Genomic DNA, 21,968 nt, shown 5'->3' with positions numbered 1-21,968 from the left:
CACTGCATAATTTATCTTTATCTCTGTAATTCACTTTATCCGCCATATTGGTAGTGCTATGCAAACGGAAAGTCTTGATAGATAGAGAAGGTTTATCCAAAAGCATAATAATAATACTCATACTTAATGACACCAAGAAACTCCAACGAAGAAATCACACACAAAAAAAATGTTTTTATTGCACAATAGATATAATTTTTCAATTTTGGCATATCGTCAACTTTATCATCTAAAGCCAACAATGTATATATAGATATGAGTGTACAACTTATGTATTGCTAACTATTTTTAATTTTCTCAATCACAAAAGGTTGTAGATTTGACATCAGCCTGTTTTTTTAAAATGACTCTAACCTGTGCGGTATACACAAAAGTCCATGGCCAAAATAATGAATCACTTATTTACAGTATATATACAGGAACAATAAAAACAACAAAAATGTGATCACGTGCAGGTACATTTTTTATTTTTTCCGAGATGAATGCATTTTAAAATGATAATATTTACAGGTCATGAAACTGGTATAAAAATAAAATGCACATAATTTGACACTCTTTCTACATTATATCAGTATGATAAATAAAAAACCTGCGAGCAATTACAACTGTCAAATGCTGTCAAACGATTCGTTTGTTCAAGCTAATTAAAGAAGCCAGTAATGCGTGTCAGCATTCTTTTCCTTTCTCATATTCTATATTTCACAGAAATGGATATGCTGAAATTACATTACATAGTAATGCCCTATTGAACATTTTTGGCACAGGATAACTTGAAATAATTGATATATCTTTAAAGACAAATCTTAAATCAATGGAAAGTTTCTAACCGTAAGCTTTCATAATATTATATTACATTTTTCTTTTTTTTTTAATTTTGTAAACTAGTTAAATTTTTCAATGATAAAAACCTCCTGATTGTTTGAACAAACATAATTGCAAAGTATCCTGCCAAAAATATTCAACGAAAACACTCGCGTAGAAATAATATTCTACATGTAGTACTTCGAAACCTCTCATTGATAAATGCAGAGATCGAAGTTAATTTTGCCAGTGAAATAAGACAATCACTCTATAGCAAAAAAATTAAACTTAAGGTTCTGCTTTCATGATCAGCAAAACAATGATATGGCACCAACTATGCAATGCATGATTCTGTGAGATAGTGAAACCATTAAACACACTGAGACATATAAATATGCACGTTAATGCTACAACTTGGCGTTTGATCTTATATGTACAATATAATAGTTTAGTATGCAAAATGCTTAAATTTCCTCATTTTTTTCATATCAATAAAATGCAACCTCAAAAAGCCGACGTTAAAGCTTTGAAAAACATGTGAATTACGTTATCTTTACTTGCTTATGGAAGGAATTTTGTTTAAGGCGTATCGGTCTTTTCATTTTTAGTCATTTTTTTCTTCTCGGTAATCTCCACACCAATATACAGAGCTGTACCGACGATGCATACAGCTGCGAGAATGTACATTTTCTCCAGAACACACAGGCTGTTCGAATAGGCGAACAAAAGAGTGGCTCCCAAACCCTGTAGAACTCGTAGACTAGCGAATGCATCCTCGAGTTTGTCAGGAAAAAGGGCACTTACAATACCTACATGATAATAAACAATTCCGATTTTAAGCAACATAGCTAAAATGTTAAAAAATAATATTTTAAAAGCCGTCGGATTTTAAAAAGAGAAATACATACTGTTAACTTGTGACATCCATATTCCATCACCCACACCCCACACTCCTAAAAGGGTGATAAATATGACTGGATATTCTGGATTCGGCTCCCACACAACCATAAAGAGCAGAAGAGCTAGGTTCAAACAGGCGGCTAGCAAAAGAAACGGAAATAAATTAGTCTACATAGAATATGATAGAGGGTTCTCTGATTTTCAGGGTCTAAGTGAGGTTATAGGTCCCACCCAAGATTAAAGGAGGCGGTTCCATCACTTGATAGTCTAAAAAATCTTCTTTACTTCCTGGAAAAAAATAGTGACGCAATTATATTTCTATATTGAATTAAGTAAGTTTGGCTCAACATATCATGGAGACTCAATAAAAATAATAAAAAATTTTACCATTCTTTTTATGTTTTTAGTTATGTACATGTATTATCTTGCAATTCGTGTATATAAATGAATCTCGGCTTCTTTTGTATTCATAAATTGTTATGTTTTCAAGCAAAACTTTCGTCTTCGTGATTTATTATAACTATAAGTGAATAAGCAAGTATTGTTTGATTTTGCTAAATATGCTGTGTTAAACGTTTCTGATTAATGATGCCAGTGCTCACTCTTGCGCTGAAAAATAATTCCCTGTGTGTTTTTTCTGTATGTGCTTGTGGAGGTAATTTGTAAAAAATGCTGAAAAATTTGACTGATGTTAAAGTGTATGGAGCCGCCTCACAAATGACATCAAAATTTCGGGCTTCACCGGGTAGAACCAAGGAAAGGTATACTCACCACTCTGCCAAAACTAAAACTCTTAAACCATCCATGAGTATATCTGATGACATAAGCATCATTAATCCATGACGTCATCAAAATATGTGAAATGCACTTGATGGAAAAGGAAATAACTATGTCGCAGATAAACATCCCCAGAAGTCCATCTTTAATTGGTCAAATGAACTTTGGATATCTCTCTCTGGAAACCCTATTGGGTTAAGGGTCTTTTTTAATTTAACTAATTGAGCGGGAGCTGCAAGGATAAGGTAATTGATTTAACAAATAAAGGATCTGTAAATAAGACATGCATGTTAGATAACAAGTTCTTCTTTCTTTGCTGGTCAGATGTTTGCACATGAAGTTGAACGATTCCAACAAATCGTACTGGAATTTAACTAAAACATATTTGCATTCAACTTCAATTACACACATTCTGATGAGTACAAGATCTGGAACAGAAAACAAGCTCAATCCCCAAATACTGTGGATCTACAATAGAAAAGAAAATGGGTTCTGGAAACAAAAAGGCATTAATTTCGCTCTGCTGGAAGTAAGTATACATATTTTTATTTTTTTTAAAAACAAAACCTACCTGCTGAAATAAGCGCAACTCTTCCGACATATTCACACAGGATACCACTAATCCAAGAACTGAAGCCTCCAAATACACCATATGCTATCATTGTATAGCCGACCATGTGGATTCCAAGTGAACAAGACACAAACGCCTAAAGTATAAAAAAAAAAAAAAGTGTATTAAATTCAACTTTAATGGTTAATTTTTTTTTATTATTTAACAGATCTGTTCACACTAATAGAGAAAAACCAATTGTAATTAACTATTGAAATTCAGAACTGAAAAAAACCTTATCTCAGTATGTTTTTGCGTCGACCTTTGTACATAACCCTCATTAGAATTTTGTTTTGATATCTAGACTCGATACATTTTCATGTTTGTATGAATTTTAATTAAAACAATTCTACATCAGTGACATGTCGGTTTAGTATACCTTTGTCATCTCTGCTGCTGCGAACCCTAGTTGCATCATACTATACATCAATATAGGTATAATGAGGAGGAATTTTCTGTGGATAATGCATTTCAAGACGGACCTGACTTGATTGAACATCTGATGACAATGGAACCCTGAGGTTTGGTAAGTTACAATAGGGTCTAGCAACACATGGGAAACAACAAGTGCAACAACGACACACATCCCGTACACCCCGAGTAAGGTACCAGTTGTTTCTTCAGTAACGTTCATGTTGGCGTTTTCCATTTTATAATGGCTACAGAACTTTGACCCGCATATATTTACAGTGTTTTGGTGGAGCATGTTTAAGTCATGCTGAGATTCATTCCATGAAGATATGTTGAGGATGTTTCGAGTAGTTATGGTGCTAGTTTGTTCCTGACTTCCAGGACCAAAGAGCAGGACAATTGAGGAGATCAGGTTTCCAACAACGAACGAAAATTGATGGAAAAAGAAAAAAATTCCAAAATATTTGCTGGCCACGTCCTCCGTTTTCTTTTCGTTTTTGATTGCTGACGCTCTTGCAAGAAAACTCGTGTATGTACTCATTGCATTCCACAATAGACTGCTTCCCATTCCTTGAAGGAAGGATGCAGGTATAAATATATAAAAGGTTGGAAGTAAATTTGCAGTGACATATATGAGCTGTGTAAATATTCCTGCAACAAGAGAAATTTTAGGACGGAATCTCTGAACGACAAATGGAGAAATTAGACTAAAGAACGTAAATGCTCCATAGCTTGCGGCTAGAGAGTATAACCCAATACCACTTTCGTGGTGCATGCTGCTCAAAAGATTTCGGAGAGAACCAGTGGCAGTGCTGACAAGAGATATACCAATGCTTAGAAAAATCAGATTTCTGAGGTGATTGTTGATGAATCCGATTTCTTCTACCTCTATTTCGACTGCTTCTACTGTTCCTTTCTCGCCAAAATTATTCTGTTCTTTTTCGTTCACAGCAAGAACAGACATCGATCTGTACACCACTTCCTGACTGAGCGACTGCACTGCATTTCGACATATACTTCGGAGTCTGTTGACATCAGGGGATGGCGGAACTAAAGGATCTATATAAGCTATACTCTCTAAAAGACCATGTCCCTTTTCTCTCTCACGTCTCTTTTCTCTCATCGAAATTTTCCCTGAAATTTCGTGACCAAAATCGCTTATGTCCCAAAATGAGCTGTGATTGGATGATGGTTCGTTCTCAGAAAAAGATTTGTTTACGACTTTGTCATCTTTAAAATTGTCGTTTTGTAGGAGCGCCGTGCGGCTATTTGTGCTACTGACTGAATCAGTGTAAGAAGGGTCGTTCATACTATCAGGAATACCGCTCTCGTCTGGTAAAGGAGTGCCAGTTTCTTTTTCAGGCGACAACATTTCCTTGGTTTCTTCGTTAGCCTCTGTTATTATGCCTGCAATTGGATTATTTTAAGGGACCCTAGTGTTTGCTATATAGCCATTGGGTAAATTGTCTACCAGACAAATACCCGTGCAAACATTCAAGGCACATGATTTCTGCCATTACTTACATTAATCTCTTGTATCCTTGTACTGCAACGCAACTCTGTGAGACAGCTTACCTTAAATTGTTTTCACTTGATAAACTCTTTTAACTTCTCCTTTTCTGATTAATTCTATAAACTGTATATTAGGGTATCAACTTATCTGATAATTCCAAATACATTTAACAGCGCTCGAACATTTCAAACACCTATCTTTAATTTTTAAAATTTAATCACATACTAAATGTTATCCTATTGCATTAATGTTACCTGCATTGATGTTTATTAATTAATGCGGTATGAAACTATTACAAGTTATCAAGTTATAAACTATTAATCTATAATTTATAAGAGAAAGTTTTCGTTAGTAATGGAAGAAATCATGTGCCAAACATTACATAACAAAGAATAAAAGGCAAACGTTTCCTCCCTATATTAAAATACAAGTTAACCTTCGAGAAAAAAAATTGCTCTAGTTAATGGACATATTCTGTAAACGCACAATATCTATATTTAGTTGAGTCCTTTTATCAAACGCAACCAGATAACCCAGTTTTTTTTTAAAATAGGAATTTAAAAAATGCCCAAATCTTTTACACTTTTAATGATTTACTCCGTTTATCAATTGCAAATTACTATTCCTTGGATCTATTTTTAACTTAAAACTAAGAAGAAAAAATCATTCTGAAGTAAAGTTCAGCGTTTTAGAAAAAAGATTTTTTTCTGGAGCAAGGCATGTTTGATTTATTAAACTTACTAACTCATTTCATCTTTACGTGAAATAATTAATTTAATTTCATTTTTAGTGAGTTCTCCACACAGACCTCGGAAGCTTTGTTAAATTCTCAACGACAATCAACAATTCAATTTATCCTTACCCGTGGAGCCGTTTTCCATGGTTTTCACTGTGTTGGACACAAACAAAGCGCGTACAGTTAAGGATCTGTGGAAAAAGAAGAAAGTATGAGAATGTCTGATCAATTTATCTACTGTTGTTCCTGGCTGCACAAGACACTCAAGTAGATTAGCACCATAACAACCAGTATATTTTGTCCTAAAAAAACCATCTAGACCGACCCTCAATAGGCACACGCGCGAATTACATAGTACTCTAAAAACGATTTATGTCACACGACGCCCCGACTAAATACCTTTCAAGATCCTTAATCAATGCTGAGTACCTAATACAGTGCAAGTTCAGAGTTGTCGTCTGTTGGGAGAAATCCACAGCGAAATCATCGCGCTTCCCGTAAATATATATCCGTTTATTAGCCAGTTGTGGAGACTGCGCGGTCAAGTTAATTATATGCATAACAATTAGGAGGTTCAAGGACGGGTATTTGGAGCACGGCAGTGCAGTACAGAAATCAATGACCTGTATATTGTTTAACATTATAATACCCTCTGTTCACCATATTTTTATCAAGGCTATCATTTTATTTTGTCTAAATGTTTTGGTTGGTTGAATTTTATTTTTCGTTCGTTGGTTCACATTTTCCTAGTTAAAAATAGAATGAACAGCTGATCGCTTGAAGGGTTTATTAGCAGACGATCGATATGCGTTGGCTTTGTACAGTGAAGTAAAGACAGAACAAGTAGGTCAAAAGTTCATTTCATATATTTCATATACATCATACATGATAAAAAATAGGATAGATTTCAACCCGCTTCATGTACATCTGTGGAAATAGAAGCAGGACAGACATATAAAGGAAATGTAAAGTAAATTTAACATATTTCACATCAAGACGTCATATACCTTATATATTCTGTACAGACACTAACAGAAAAGAAAGTGTATAACAGATATAATGTTACCTTTCAATTAATTGTTACATTATATACACCACGTACATATTGCTTACCGGGTTTCCAGTCCCTTGTCGGGCTGACGGAATGATATTCTTAAAGCCACAAACATGCGCACATGCTCGGTATCGTGGTGCGTTCTACTTGAAAACGCTCATGGATGCACTGGTTGTATTGATTGTTAGGATTCCGGGTGATAATTGTAAATAGCTGATAGGCAGTTTATTTCCGATCTGTTAAACTCGGAAAATAATATTTTCCAAGCAGGTTCAAGGAAGAATGAGGTGATTTAACCGCCATTTATTCCCTATTTTATGTCTGTCTCCCCCCTTTATAAAAAATGATTCAGTCCCACGATAGTTCTGCGACCTCTTAATTTGCATATAATCTGAAAAAATCCAGTTTATTCTGGTTTCAAATTATTTGTTCGAAATGAACCTAGAAAATTTTGCAGGTTTTGTATTTCAAAAAAATACCTATATATAATTCAACTGAATTAATATATAACTTTTTACTCTTTTTTGTGTGTGTGTGTGTGTTTTAAATATAAATATTATTTAAGCGCCTTTCATTTCCCCCATAAACTGCAGCAAACTGATAAAATTTGAAGGAATAAAAAAATGAACTGTAAACTAACTTTACACAGCTATAGAATGCTTGTTCATGCTTTACACCTGAAATGAAACAATGATAAAATACATTTCAAACAGAAAGTGTAGAAAAGTGTTAAAAAATATTTTGTCCATTCAAACATGAAAATTGAGGGACTATTGAAATAAATCTAATTGTATTTATTGTATCGTTAATTGTATAAAAATGGATATTCACAAAGGAAGAAAATAAACAATGAAAAAAATACGATGCACCTTTCCTTACTCTAACACTAAAGAGTTCCAAAACAAGAGATCTTGAGTGAATTAATCATGAGTAAACTGGATGTTTTACGTGCAATCGTGAGTTAGAGTATGAAGTTTTCATAAACCGAGGAAAATGAATAGTAGACTTCTTGAGGCAATTGAATCCGACGATTTGGAAGCTGTTATAACTTTATTGAGAAACCAGGAACACAACAAACATTACGATGTTAATGAGGGTCTATGTATGGCGGCCAGGAACGGCCAATATGATATAGTTCAAGAGTTATTCCAAAGTCAACATAGACAACCGTCGGTGCAGTACATTGACCAGAACCAAAAGCGGGCCTTAGAGTACGCTGTTATCTCTGGGAATATAGATATCGTTCGATTTCTGTTAAAAGCTGGATCTTTTGTCAACTGGTCAGATGAGAATGGCTTTCAGCCATTGCACTTTGCTGCTCAGACTGGAAACGTGGCCATGATAAATTTTCTCATAGAGAAAGGAGCCCATGTTTATTCTGCAAGAACAAATAAAGAAGGACTAACTCCATTCCATGTTGCTGTTGATCATGGTCACTTTGATGCTGTGTTGGCGTTTATTGAGTCGCGAACAGTGTCAGTCAACATGAAGACAAAACTTCGACAAGGTGGACAAACACCCCTACATAGAGCTGTATTGAAATCACACTTAAAAATTATAGAGCTGCTCATAAATCAAGGGGCTAGCATTGAAACCAAAGATTCTGAAGGCAGACAAGCCATTCATTACGCTGCGCAAGCAGACGATCCTCACGTTCTTGAGTACGTCATTAGACTTGGTGCACACGTTGACGTCACTGAAAACTGTGGACGACGAGCTATTCACTACGCAATATATAATAACAAAGAGGAAAACGTTGAAATCCTTCTTAAACATGGGGCTGATATAAATGTCAAAGACGATAATTCTTACATGCCTCTCTACAGTGGTGTTATGGTTGAAAATGTAGAAATTGTGAAGAGCTTACTGCAAGCTGGAGCAGATCCAAATAAGTGCAATCGGGTTTCCCGCCAAGATTACGCACTTTTAATGGCAGTTTCTCTGGGAAACGTTGATATTGTACGAGTTTTATTAGATGCTGGAGCAGATCCGAATGTTACTGGTGCAAACAAGGCAACGGCGCTTCATAAATGTCAAAAACTAAAAAGTTAGTAACAAGTTTGCAAGAAAACTGTTATTATGAATATATTTGGCGTTAAATTCAAGCATGAGTTTCTTTTTGTAAAACATCTCTTTCTCTCTTTCCAACAGACAAAGATGGACGTGATGCAATATTGTTGATGTTGATCAAATCGGGTGCTAAACTGAACGTCACAGATAAAGATGGATACACTCCTCTCCATAACTGCGTCATGCAGTCTGTCTTAGGAAACTTCAGTTTGTCCACCATGAAAATCCTTGTTCAAGCAGGATCTAGTCTTTGCATGGAAAAACGATCATCTGCTGATCAATCGAGGTAAACCTCTAAAATGTTATTTTTGAAATATAAGTAGAAAGAGTTTATCGAATTGAAAGGTAGAATTTAAGAGGTAAACCTCTAAAATGTTATTTTTGAAATATAAGTAGAAAGAGTTTATCGAATTGAAAGGTTGAATTTAATTTCCAAAATGTATAAAGAGATAATTTATATAGCTATCCCTAAAATGTACTTGTGATCAGTTATCCTAACCTTATATATTGTTTTTACATAAGAACGCCTGGCTCGCCCAATTCACCTCTGTGTTTCCTGGTCTGGCGTGGCTTTCTCGAGGCTGCCGAGTACCTCATCCAATGTGGCTGGGATGTATCTAGCGAATCATGGATGTTTCTGCCAGGAAAAACACCGGAGCAGTCAAAATTCCACCAACTGATGCAAGAACTGACCATCTCAGTACGCCCACTGACTAATATCTGCCGGCAAAGTATACGAGAACACCTTCTTCAATGCTCTGTTGGATCTGAAATTCTAACAAGCATTCAAAGCTTGCCATTACCAGCTTCAATTAAGAATTTTCTTTCATTCCAAGACTGATAAAAATCCTAATTTGGGAATTTAAGATTTCCATGTGAAAATCTATTGTTTACATTTGGTGGTGTGTTTCGACGCTTGTTTATATTTGGTGGGACGCTTATCGTTTTCTCTATGTTTTGATGACATTTCAAATGACATTACTAAAATGATTGGAGAACTGCTAGTCATTCATAAAAGCATTTTGAAAGTTTTTAAATATAGTGCAATAATTGAGATACCTGAACATCTATTTACTTCTTGTTTATAGAAATAGTTTATTTGTTTAAAGACAGTGTTGTTAATATCCATATCATTCGTTGAACGTTTTCATATATGTTATGTGGTTTTTTTTATGTTATCCTTTTGATTTTTTTTAATGTTTTAGACAAGAATTAATTCCATTAAACTTAAGTCAGGGGAATCCAAAATTAGATCTCGTTTTGTATACCGAAAAATTATATCTACCTTTTCTATGTTGATATTTTGTTACGATTAACATTTATTTAGTTTTGCGGTTATTGACTTGTATGTTGGCATTGGCACTTTCGACCTGTATGGGATCGTGAAAAGTACACTAAATGTTTCAGACCAACAATTATACTATTCCATTACAATTCATGCTGTCGTTATTATTGGTAATCGTGTTTTTTGAAAATATAACTGCATCAGGTTACATATTTTGTTAAATTGAAACCAAATGTGAAACCCTAATTTTGTTTCTTTTTATTACACATTATCCCAACTGCCTTTCCGTACATTCACTTCATCATTTAAAAATATTGCAATTACGACAAATTAAAGTATAAAAAGTCAAGGCAACTGAAAATAAAACTTTTGATTTACAATCACAAAATCTGCAACCAAAAATTTAAACAAAACTCATTTAGTGAGAATTATTGGTGAACGCCCAAGTATTGTCCAATTACTCATCCTCATTAAGCTGATAGCATTCAAGTGAAGATCACTTGACAGTTTATATTTTTACAGCAATTTCTAAAGGTTTTTAAAAAATATGTTTCAAGTACAAATTTAATGATTTTGGGTGCAGTTCAGTGTTTTTAACATCTGTGCATTAAATACACTTGAACTTCCAGTGGTGAACCAGGTGCATGGATTTGGTGTGTGATTAGGTGTGTGATTAAGTGTGTGCTCCTGACTGTCCGTACCCCACGGCCACTGAAAAACATATAAAAAATGAGTCAGCAAAACCAAGGATATGCAAAAAACATGTGTATAATAACATTGCATTTATGTTGCAATGATTATCTTACAAGATGTTGTGTGTGTGTGTTTATTATGATAACGTTTACATCTGTCAAATATTACATTTTTGATTTAAATTTGCTCTTTAAATCATTTATATTTAATCTAAAAATCTAAATTAGTACAATAGTTCATCATATTTTGTTGACCTTACATTCTGTACATTTTGTTGAGAAAACGATCAACAATATAAAATTTCACTACTGTAATGCAACGAATCGTAAATTTTGTTTTCGTACTTGTGTGGCTACAACGTAAAGTGCTATTTGAGTTATAAACGTGGTCATAGTTTTCTTTTATACAAAATGGAAAAAACAAACACAGGTTCGATGAGACCAAACCAACTAACTGCAGAATATCGCTTCCTTAAATAGCCCCCAGAATAGAAATCTCACAAGCTGTATAGGGTACAGCAAATGAAAATGAAACCACTTTATTGACTGTTCCATCTATCTTTAAAAGAAGATGAACAGATTGCAAACCCTTGGCTAGCAACAAATATCGGGCTGAAGAAGTGAATAGATTCCGGCGTTTTTGGTAATTTTATTGTTTACGGTATCAACTGATTGAAAATAACAACAATGATATTTTATAGACTTGTAGTTTGTATTGTATTTGTCTTTAAATTTTATGATGCTTTGTGTTCACATTTATGCATACACCTTTGTTCAACAAAAAATGTGAAAAGTAACAACTGTTCTTAGGATGTCTGTCTTTAAACGGCAGTTTTCATGTGGTTATACTTTATCGTTTCTTTACAATTCAAAAAAATGTATATATTGAAATAATGATATATTTGTATGGGTATATATGTATGTATTACTTATACTGTCGGTGTGTATTATTCTATGGACGAAGTCATGGTTCGTTGTTACCAATTCTTCTATTTATTAATTATATATATAACAATTATTTAACTCATTTGTTTCGCACAATAATAAGAGAGGGGGCTTTCTATCATCTATTTTAAAAAGGGTTTAGGAAAATGATAGCCATAAGGTTAGTCAAAAAGTTAATCTGACAACTAGAAGAATGGTCTCTATTTTTTAAATTAATCACCACATATATCAATTCAATTAAAAGAACACGAAATGTAATGGGCATTGAACATTTGATCTGAGGGGTATTTTTTTTTCAACTGTACATATAAAATAACAGAAAACAAACCCAACCATTTGGTTGTTGGGTTTCTTTTAATTTGCATGCAAACAGAAAAATGTATTCACTGAAATGTTAATTATGATGACACTCAATATCGGTAAGGTAATCAGATGACATTTTAATGAAAATTAATGGTATCAATCAAAGGAAGGTAAATCGTGAACCCATGTTTTTTTCTTTATTTTCATTCTGAGTTACGGTTCTTTGATTAACTTAGATATTGAAGAAGGCTGGGTTGTCAACAAATTGATCAGTAGATCTACCTTAAAATTTTTGATATGTTTATTAGTCATAAGCCATCAATTATTTTTTTAAATGCAAATTTTAATTTTAAAATTTGAATACTAGTATTTTCCTACGGTTTTAGCATATTTTTTGTATGTATAATTTACAGTGGGTTTGAACACAATTTCAGACAACTAACTAGATTCTCATTCTATAATTTACAACATGTAAATCTTTTAGGGATGCAATCGATTGCAGAATTGCTAATCGGTAAATCGCAATTCGCTCCGACCGATTAACCGGTTACTCGTTGCGGTATCAAAATACACAGCTTTTTGACATGTTATCATTTTCAATAACTTGTTACAAATGACACAAAAAGCACGATAAGAATATTTTTTTTATGTAAATAGATAAAACTAAATAATTACTCAAAAAGAAATTTTAATAAACAACGAGCTAATAGTCATGAAATAGTTTCATGCCCATGTTAGGTTGCAAGGCCTTACTGTCTGCCAACGACAAGTCATGGATCTCCGATTGAAATGAATTTGAACTTTGGATAGTTGTAATAAGTATGTGCCTGCTGAAGCAGTTGCATTTTTTTTTAAATAAATTGATGTCGTAACGGAAACACGTGTACCTAGATTGTGACTGTGCTTAGCAGTGATATTAGTATCATCATTAATGATTTATGAAAAGCTTAACAGACATGGCAATGGCATATATTATAAAGTCATTATAATAAACACAGTCATACTGACCACTTTTCTTCCACGAACCCGAGGTCTTGCTAGTCTTTAACCTAAATTGATTAGATAATAGTCCCAAAAGATCAAAAATCTAATTTATTCTTAAATTTACTTTGGCAATTTCTGACCGGTTTGCCGATTATTCTCGCTCAAAACAGTGGTAACCGGTTACAAAATCAGTAATCGGTTAGTCATATGAAATAAAAATACTGAACATTTTAACGCGTTATATAGAATACATTTTATTTTTTGTCCTTTGAGACTTTTATCTAATCAAGTGTAATTTGAGACCGTTAAAACCCGAGAACGGATCATACATGTAAGCTCTTGGAGGAAAATTTGGTAAATAGATGGTAATTATAATGGCTGTTTAAACATGCCACTGCCTTGCCTGTGCAACTTTTCATAAATCATTAATGAATAATACTAAAATCACTGCTGAGTAACGTAACAATTATCATTTACTTAACCGTTTAATGTATTTAGCTTACTTTTTTCCTTTTTAAATACGACATCAATTATTACATAGAAAATACAATTGTCTATAGCGGGTACATACGGTTCATGAACATGATCTACTGTCTGAAAGGATCATCATCATTTCAAACAGAGATTTATAACTTGTCCAATGCAGACTTTGTTTTGAAAAGTCAAATTGTCTGCAAAATTGCGACTTAGTCGGTGAAACTATTTCATGACTGTATGCTGCCTGTCTAAGATTTCTTATTGAATAATTGTCATCAGATATAATGTATATTTTGATACACATAAACAGAACATTCCTAACGTGATTTCTGTGTTATTGAAAACAATTATTAAAAATAACAATAATATGTCAAAAATCTGCGTATTTTTATAAAAGTAACAGGTTAATCGTCGAACCGAATTGCAATTAACCGATAGGAATTCTGCAATCGATTGCCATCCCTATACTAATAAGTGACATAATTTTCAAGGAGATGCAGTATTAATGATGACATAAGTAATCTTAATCTTAAAATATATGGGTATGAATATAAAAGTTATTTAAAAATAGCTTTTTTCCTAGCGATAGTAATGCACCACATTCTTAAACATAATGGATAGAAGGTTTTTAGAAAATAATCCATATCTTAAAAAATGTGTCTTATCTTCAATAATGATATCAGTATTTGTAAATTATTATTTAAAAAAAATTATAAAGTATAAAATATTGGATATTCTTTTTTCATAAGTTGTAAAGTTTCTTTTCGGCAACCGAAAAAAGGTCAATGTTTCTTTTGTACACATTTTTTATTGTTGTATACTTTGCGACAGTGAACATTTATTATTTTAAAGATTCCTTAATGCACTAAAGGCGTCAAACAAATGGGCATGAACATATGAAAATACAAACAAGGAGTGGATTGCACTTTGTTTTTCATAGTGTGTTAAATAACATATAGCAGTCAGATGACATGAGGATGATATTAATTGATTTTACCAGAGGTATACGTGACCATGTGTTCTGTTTTTCATTTCCCTCAGTCACTATTCCTATGTGTCAGTCTTTATGGTAAAACTTAATATTTGTAAACAATCTTAAAATAACAATAACCTCAAAATCAAAACAAGTTTATACTCAATATATACTTTAAACCAGCCTGTTTTATAATTTCCTCCTCCAATAGTAAAAACGAACTGTTTCGGTGGATCGAAATCAATTTTTGTAATTATTTTAACTTGTAGCGTTGATAAATAGTTAACTTGTTTTCACTCTGAGTTACGGTTCTATAAATTACCTACATTAAAGGAGGCTAATTCCACCCTAAAATGTATGACATGTTTTTGTGGTCATAAATTATTATTTATTTAATCAACAAAATACATACTTAGTATTCAACTTTAAATTTTAATATTTTTCTAAGGTTTTAATATATTTTACGCCATATATAATATACAGTTGGTTCAGACAACTTACTAGGTTCTCGTTCTTTATACAATAGACTAATTTCCTTTTAAAGGAGATAAACAGATAAAGTCTAAACTTCAAGCTTCTAAACAAAGTTGAAAAAAATAAGGCATTAATAATCATCATCTGAAAACTCAACAAGGGAACACCCACAGCATATTTAAAACATTTGTTGATTACGCTCTCCAATTCTGAGTAATTAAAATACGAACAGTTCAATGTGGATAGAATAGTTTTAAGAAAATTGACAATAGATTCAAAAGTTTTCATAACTAATAATCTCAATATTTGTAAATTGTTATTATTATTAATAAAAAATCATATCAGAATGGATATTCTTCTTTCATAAGTTGTAAAAGTTTCTTATCTGCAACAAAAAGTACCTGGTCAACGTTACTTTTGTAAAAAAAAAATTTATTGTTTAGAAAAATACTTTGCGGCAGTGAACAGGTTTTTTTAGCAACCAAAATATTTATTTTATAATTTCTTTAATTGCACTGATGCGTCAAACATTATATTTATATGGAAAACTGAACTATATAAAAGAATCACACTGGAAACATGCGGTAAGTTAAATATTCCTTCTGATTCCTCCTGACAATAAAGAGAACTGTCTTGTTATGATGATAATGCATTTACTTGACCATCACATTCTCTATAAAATATAGGTCCAATAGAGTAATGTGAACCGCGTCTCATATGTAGTGGGGGGGGGGGGGGTAACAATTCTTATTTAATGACAGAGAACAGATGCATATATTTTGTTGTTTTTGTTTAATTATGATAGATGTATTTTTACAATAATATGTTTGTGCATGAACATATAAGTATACAAACAATGAGTGGATTGCACTTTGTTTTTCATAGAGTGTTTAATATCATAGAGCAGTCAGATGACATCTGAGGATAATATTAATTGATTTTACCAGAGGTATACGTGACCACGTGTTCTCTTCATTTCCCTCAGTCACCATTCCTATGTGTCAGTCTTTATGGTAAAACCTAATACATGTATTTGTGAACAATTTTAAAATAACGATAACCTCAAAATCAAAACAAGTTTATACTCAATATATACTTTAAACCAGCCTGTTTTATAATTTCCTCCTCCAATAGTTAAAATGAACTGTTTCGGTGGATAGAAATCAATTTTTGTAATTATTTTAACTTGTAGCGTTGATAAATAGTTAACTTGTTTTCACTCTGAGTTACGGTTCTATAAATTACCTACATTAAAGGAGGCTAATTCCACCCTAAAATGTATGACATGTTTTTGTGGTCATAAATTATTATTTATTTAATTAACAACATACATACTTAGTGTTCAACTTTAAATTTTAATAGTTTTCCTACGGTTTTAATATATATTTTACGCCATATATAATATACAGTTGTTTCAGACAACTTACTAGGTTTTCGTTCTGTATTCTGCTATCCCTTTATACAATAGACTAATTTCCTTCTAAAGGAGATAAATAGATAAGGTCTAAACTTCCAGCTTCTAAACAAAGTTAAAAAAAATAAGGCATTAATAATCACCATCTGAAAACTCAACAAAGGAACACCCACAGCATATTTAAAACATTTGTTGATTACGCTCTCCAATACTGAGTAATTAAAATACGAACAGATCAATGTGGATAGAATAGTTTTAAGAAAATTGACAACAGATTCAAAAGTTTTCATAACTATTGATCTCAATATTTGTAAATTGTTATTATTATTAATAATAAATCATATCAGAATGGATATTCTTCTTTCATAAGTTGTAAAAGTTTCTTATCTGCAACAGAAAGTACCTGGTCAACGTTATTTTTGTACACATTTTTGTTATTGTTTATAAAAATACTTTGCAACAGTAAACAGGTTTTTCAGCAACCAAAATATTTATTCTATAATTGCTGTAATTGCACTGATGCGTCAAACATTATATTTATATGGAAAACTGAACTATATAAAAAAATCTGGAAGCATGCGGTAAGTCAAATTTTCCTTCTGATTCCTCCTGACAATGAAGAGAACTGTCTTGTTATGATGATAATGCATTTACTTGACCATCACATTCTCTATAAAATATAGGTTCAAGAGAGTAATGTCAACCGCGTCTCAGATGTAGTGGGGGGGGGGGGGGGGTTGTTAACAATTCTTATTTAATGACAGAGAACAAATACATATATTTTGTTGTTGTTGTTTAATTATGACAGATGTATTTTTACAATAATATGTTTGTGCATGAACATATGAATATACAAACAATGAGTGGATTGCACTGTTTTTCTTAGAGCGTTTGACATCTTATGGGAGTCAGATGACATTCTGAGGATTATATTAAATAATTTTATCCGAGCAAGTTTACGTGAGCACGTGTTCTGTTCTCCATTTCCTCTCAGTCATTGTTCTTTGTTTCAGTCTTTATATGTCATAACTTTTGACATTTAGAGTAAACAAATTCAAAATAACAATAATCCTAAAATTAAAATTTGTTCATACTCAATAAATATTTCAAATCAGTCTGTTTTCTAATTTCCTACAGCAATAGTTAAAACGAACCGATTCGGTAGATAGCGGTCAATTTTTATAGATACTTTAACTGTAAATTTGATGTTCACAAATTATTTATTATCCAAAATAACATAAGGTCTAAAAAACTCTTCTGAACATTGTTATTTATATACAATCCATGTATAAATTGGCACCGAATTTCTGATCTGCAACCAAATCAACTTGAAACAAACACTTCTTTCATCATTTTATGTATATGCACATACAAATTATGCGTTAGGTAACACCAAATTTTAAATTTAGAATATTTTTCATTTAAAAGAACAATGTTCATTGCTTTAATTTTAATCTAAAAAAATTATTAAGGTCCTGATTTTGTAAACGAGAAGTGCCTACAGTTTTACGTGATTCAAGATGTAAATTCTTTCAATGATACTAGTACTTCAAAGCAATAGCCCTTCGGGCTATATGGGATTTGATCACGTGACCAACCCGAATTATATATCCCAACATACATCCAAAAATGATACCGTATTCCTTAAATGTACATATATTTCCTGACACTTTCGTTAACAATAAATTGAAGGAAAGGATATTATATGTATTCGGTTAAATGAAAATTTAATATCATAAGAAATTTTATTTTAACAGAATGTTTTACATATGATTTACATTGACAGAGTGAGTTCTTAGATCTTTTTAATATGTTATGTTTGATTGTGCATCCATTGAATATTTCATGGCGTATTTTTTTTTGGAAAATGAAGATTCCTTATAAAAGAACTGAAACATTTTAATTTACAAATCGAAAAAAAAAATAACTAGCATAAACAATACTACAAGTGCGTGTGGCATGTCTGAATTTGAAGATGTTTCAAATGAGACACTTACTCTTTCGAAATCTAACAAAGAATGTGTCATTTTACTGTAAGATAATGGTTAATAATGTTGGATTTTTTTTTAATTTTTATATTTTTGTTTACACATAAATCCACATACACACATATTTCAGACATATTTCATACATTTGTTGGATTTTTAATCAAACTAGTTTTCATGATAATTGTAAAGACGTGAAGGTAATTTTAAACAAATATGACTGTACCTGCTTTATTTTCTCTTGAGTCTGTTGAAGCAATAATTTGAATTGCTTTGTATTTGAAAATTAAGATACATTCAAAATGTAACTATACTTATAAATTAAGACATTTTGCCAATAAACTACGAAATGTATGTACCAGAGTAAATGCTTACACCTTTAGTATTTCATTACGTATGAGTTGATGTCCGTGAGCTATAATTGAATTTTACCTGAAAAGTAATAATTGAGAAATAAATTAAAGACCTTTTTTCGTTTTCGATAAACCAGTCTGAAATAGCAAAAATGGGAGTAAGGTGGTGGACACGCTTTCGCGGATCAAAGTCAGTTTGCTTTGAAATATATGTTTGAAATGAAATTATAGTGAATGGTTACGTAAAAAGCGAATATATTTACTAGGAAATTATTTAGGGTATCCATAGAAATTAAGATATGAGAAATGTAAAAAAAAAATGAAAAGAGTCTATTCGTTTCTTGAATGCGCGATTTTAGTTTTGATTGTCGGATAGAACTTTCCAGAACGAGGTAACCAAGAACGCGGGTTGACTAATTAACGTCATGACGGATATTGCAGGGCAAGTTAATCATCAAGCATCTATCTTGGATCTGACAAGTTTGGTTAACGATATGCAAATAAGTATGTACATGCTAGCCTCTTTGAATTACATACATTTTATACCAATATAGATTGGTAGTAAACCTTACACATTAATTTGTAAACCATAAACAGATTGTGTTAACAAATCTACGTCGTTATGAATAGATGATGCATGGTTAAAACGGAAAGGTTGAATGGGGGGGGGGGGGGGCAACAGGTTTTTTTTATCTGAAATTGTATTTTGGACAGTGAAAAAGTGAGATTTGGCCTAAAAAACAAAATTTATAAAAGAGATATGATGCAGTATACACCCGCTTCATAATATGTTCATAGTTTTGTTCCTGTCAGCTGCAACAAAAAGAATAAAGGCAATGTCCATGTACATGTTTATGAAGCATTGATCTATATTAATGTGTAGAGTTAATTCCTGCGCTAGTTGATAATATAAAAAAAATGTTTTTGTCCGCCTAACTATTATATCAGAGGAAAATATAAATTGAAAATAAGTATCAATTTCATTGATATTGTCTTAAGAAAGTGCGGAGTAATAAAATGAGGTATAACACTTCTAAAACATTTTATTTTTGGTTTGGTTTGTTTTGTTTTGGGGTTGTTTGGGGGGGGGGCTCGAGTTTTGTACGGGTTAATAGCTCTATATTCTAATATTATAAGTTCACAACTACTAGTAGTCCTCATTTATTAGTAAAATTTAGTTTTTATCACACATTGAATCGAACATTTGTTAGATTTAAGTAACTAAGGATGTTCAAAATTCTTAACCGTTTACTTCATTTGAATTTGTTTTGAACTCTACGTGTAGTATCTTAATTTGCTTTTCTTCACTTCAGAAAATATTTTTTATTAAGAAACCAAATGCACAAACAAAACGATTTTGATTAAAAGTAAACATGTTTTTAAACTATAACGAACCCATGGAAATGTTTTGCTTTTAAGTTTTTGTTGCTAGACTTTAATAAAATGTTATTAATGATATAAGCACACCCACTGCATCACATTGAGTTGGCCTCGTTATTTACCGTTAAGTGTCGATAATGAACAACGATCTTACATCAAACAATGTTACATGTCTGTCTGTAGATATTTTTCCATTATTTTTCTGATATAAAACGATAACAATTAATCTTTTCACTGTAAGAAATTTGAAGAGAATTGTAGTTTGTTACAAATGACAAGTCATGAGAACATTTTTGCTATAATAAACATACTTATACAGTATTTGAATACATAATTACATGCATAATCCTATATACTCAGGCTCCTCAAAATCAAAACTGAAACTCTGTACAGTAAAATGTTTCTGCTTGATAGGCCTATTAGTGTTTATTGAATCAAAACCTACAGAATGTTTAAATGGAAGTATCTTCCAACTTCTGTTCCGGAAATCGTTATGAATAAGAACATATCTAATATACATATATTTACATACTTATATTTACAAATTAATTATACAAAATACGTATGGATGGATGACAGTCTTACTACATGTTTTCTAATCCTAGTAACGCCTCACTCATATATAATTAATGTGTATCCTTTATTTGAAATAATATTTAAGTAGCGCATTCTACATTGCTGATCAACTCTTTTATTATTATGGATTTAAAAATTTAAAAAACCCTGAGATTTCACCAACCTCAACCATACATATTTTGTTTTAAAAATATATTTACTGCAAGAGGTGCTCACTCCATACGTGTTATGAAGTAAACATGTTTCATATATACGTACAGAATATTGGTCAATAGATTAACATATAATTTACATTGTACATAAATGATCGAAATAGTATTTTGACATTTTTCTAAATAACTCAGGGACATGAATTGAATAATTATAATCCATGCATAATAGTACTTTGACATTTTGCAAAGATTTAGAGACATGGATTGTATGGATATAATCCATGCAAATCACTGATAACTTTTGAGCCAATATTTTGAGCCAAACAAAAATTAACAATGTATTTAACGCGTATAAAGACGAACAAACTAAACTGAAACTGAGATAATGTGAGGGTTTTTTTTTTTTTTTTACAAAATTAATCAAAACAAATTTTATCAAATTTTTGAATTTTTAATCAAGATAAATAAATAAATATCTTGAAACTATTAATTCAACAATGAAATTTAGAGACATTACTGGATACCATTAACGAAGTTAAAAAATGATTGCAAAGCCCCCCAATACGTGTGAAACACATGGATCACTGACAAATTGCAGGCTTCGGTTCGAATCCATGACTCCAGCCTTGCCATCACTCAGACCAGAACTGACATTAAGTCCTTCATAATTTTATATATTTCAGAACCTAGAAACATGACGTACATCGCGACTTTTTATGCCCCAACAGGAGTGTGAAGGGGATAAACCATATGCAATGAAATGGAATTCTGATCTCAAATTAACTCGAGATTTCCTCCAAGAAAATTGAAAGTGAATCGTTGCCAAATTGCCGGTAGCAGACGGCAAAGACTGAGAATCTGAGCGACGACAGACGAGAGGGCTGAATAAATATTTACCTTATTCCCACGTATCCGCCGTTCAGTGTGCCGTCCCTCGCCCTCCACAGTCACAGACCCCGGGTTTCTGGCAGCTACCAGAAGTCATTCATCCTCTCCAAGACTGGATGTCAGGGGCTCTCTTTGTTCTACACGTAGGGAAAAATTCTGAGGTGAAAATTGATTGGAAATCGTTTCATTCATTTCCTTTTCTTCTTTTCTTCTTC

General features: G+C 32.2%; 2 protein-coding genes across 6 annotated transcripts; one reads left to right on the top strand and one right to left on the bottom strand.

Moving 5' to 3' along the window:
• Window positions 1-445: 445 nt before the first annotated feature.
• LOC105340771 (protein unc-93 homolog A) lies at window positions 446-7,479 on the bottom strand. Of its 5 annotated transcripts, none has more exons than XM_034481753.2 (6): window positions 6,862-7,479; window positions 5,875-5,939; window positions 3,468-4,906; window positions 3,050-3,185; window positions 1,710-1,841; window positions 446-1,610 (listed from the first exon to the last, which is right to left on the bottom strand). In XM_034481753.2, exons 1-6 carry the CDS (start codon window positions 6,915-6,917, stop codon window positions 1,381-1,383), a joined length of 2,058 nt encoding a protein of 685 aa, XP_034337644.2. In that variant the 5' UTR covers window positions 6,918-7,479; the 3' UTR covers window positions 446-1,380. The 5 variants fall into 5 exon arrangements, 4 of the variants coding, with proteins under 4 accessions (XP_034337644.2, XP_019927890.3, XP_011445280.3 ...); XM_020072331.3 differs by having other exon boundaries at window positions 6,851-6,938; XM_011446978.4 differs by lacking the exon at window positions 6,862-7,479 and adding an exon at window positions 6,148-6,659.
• A 142-nt stretch (window positions 7,480-7,621) lies between these two features.
• LOC105340761 (putative ankyrin repeat protein RF_0381) lies at window positions 7,622-10,397 on the top strand. The gene is made up of 3 exons (XM_011446968.4): window positions 7,622-8,849; window positions 8,954-9,158; window positions 9,395-10,397. The coding sequence occupies exons 1-3, from the start codon at window positions 7,796-7,798 to the stop codon at window positions 9,711-9,713; spliced, it is 1,578 nt and encodes a 525-aa protein (XP_011445270.2). The 5' UTR covers window positions 7,622-7,795; the 3' UTR covers window positions 9,714-10,397.
• Window positions 10,398-21,968: the final 11,571 nt, after the last annotated feature.

Source organism: Magallana gigas, chromosome 3 (assembly GCF_963853765.1).
Source record: "Magallana gigas chromosome 3, xbMagGiga1.1, whole genome shotgun sequence".
Taxonomy (NCBI): Eukaryota; Metazoa; Mollusca; class Bivalvia; order Ostreida; family Ostreidae; genus Magallana; species Magallana gigas.
Note: the sequence above shows the minus strand (reverse complement) of the source record. Positions and strands in the feature narration are given on the sequence as shown.

What these genes read in the sequence shown, in the direction of transcription:
- LOC105340771 (XM_011446978.4), bottom strand. Translation starts at nt 6,389, where the DNA reads ATGTTAAACAATATACAGGTCATTGATTTCTGTACTGCACTGCCGTGC. An exon ending in TTGATTAAGGATCTTGAAAG is followed by an intron (nt 5,940 to 6,147) that starts GTATTTAGTCGG and finishes CTTTTTCCACAG; the next exon opens with ATCCTTAACTGTACGCGCTT. An exon ending in AGTTGCGCTTATTTCAGCAG is followed by an intron (nt 1,842 to 3,049) that starts GTAGGTTTTGTT and finishes TTCTTTTGCTAG; the next exon opens with CCGCCTGTTTGAACCTAGCT.
- LOC105340761 (XM_011446968.4), top strand. Translation starts at nt 7,796, where the DNA reads ATGAATAGTAGACTTCTTGAGGCAATTGAATCCGACGATTTGGAAGCT. An exon ending in TAAATGTCAAAAACTAAAAA is followed by an intron (nt 8,850 to 8,953) that starts GTTAGTAACAAG and finishes TCTTTCCAACAG; the next exon opens with ACAAAGATGGACGTGATGCA. An exon ending in TCATCTGCTGATCAATCGAG is followed by an intron (nt 9,159 to 9,394) that starts GTAAACCTCTAA and finishes TTTTTACATAAG; the next exon opens with AACGCCTGGCTCGCCCAATT.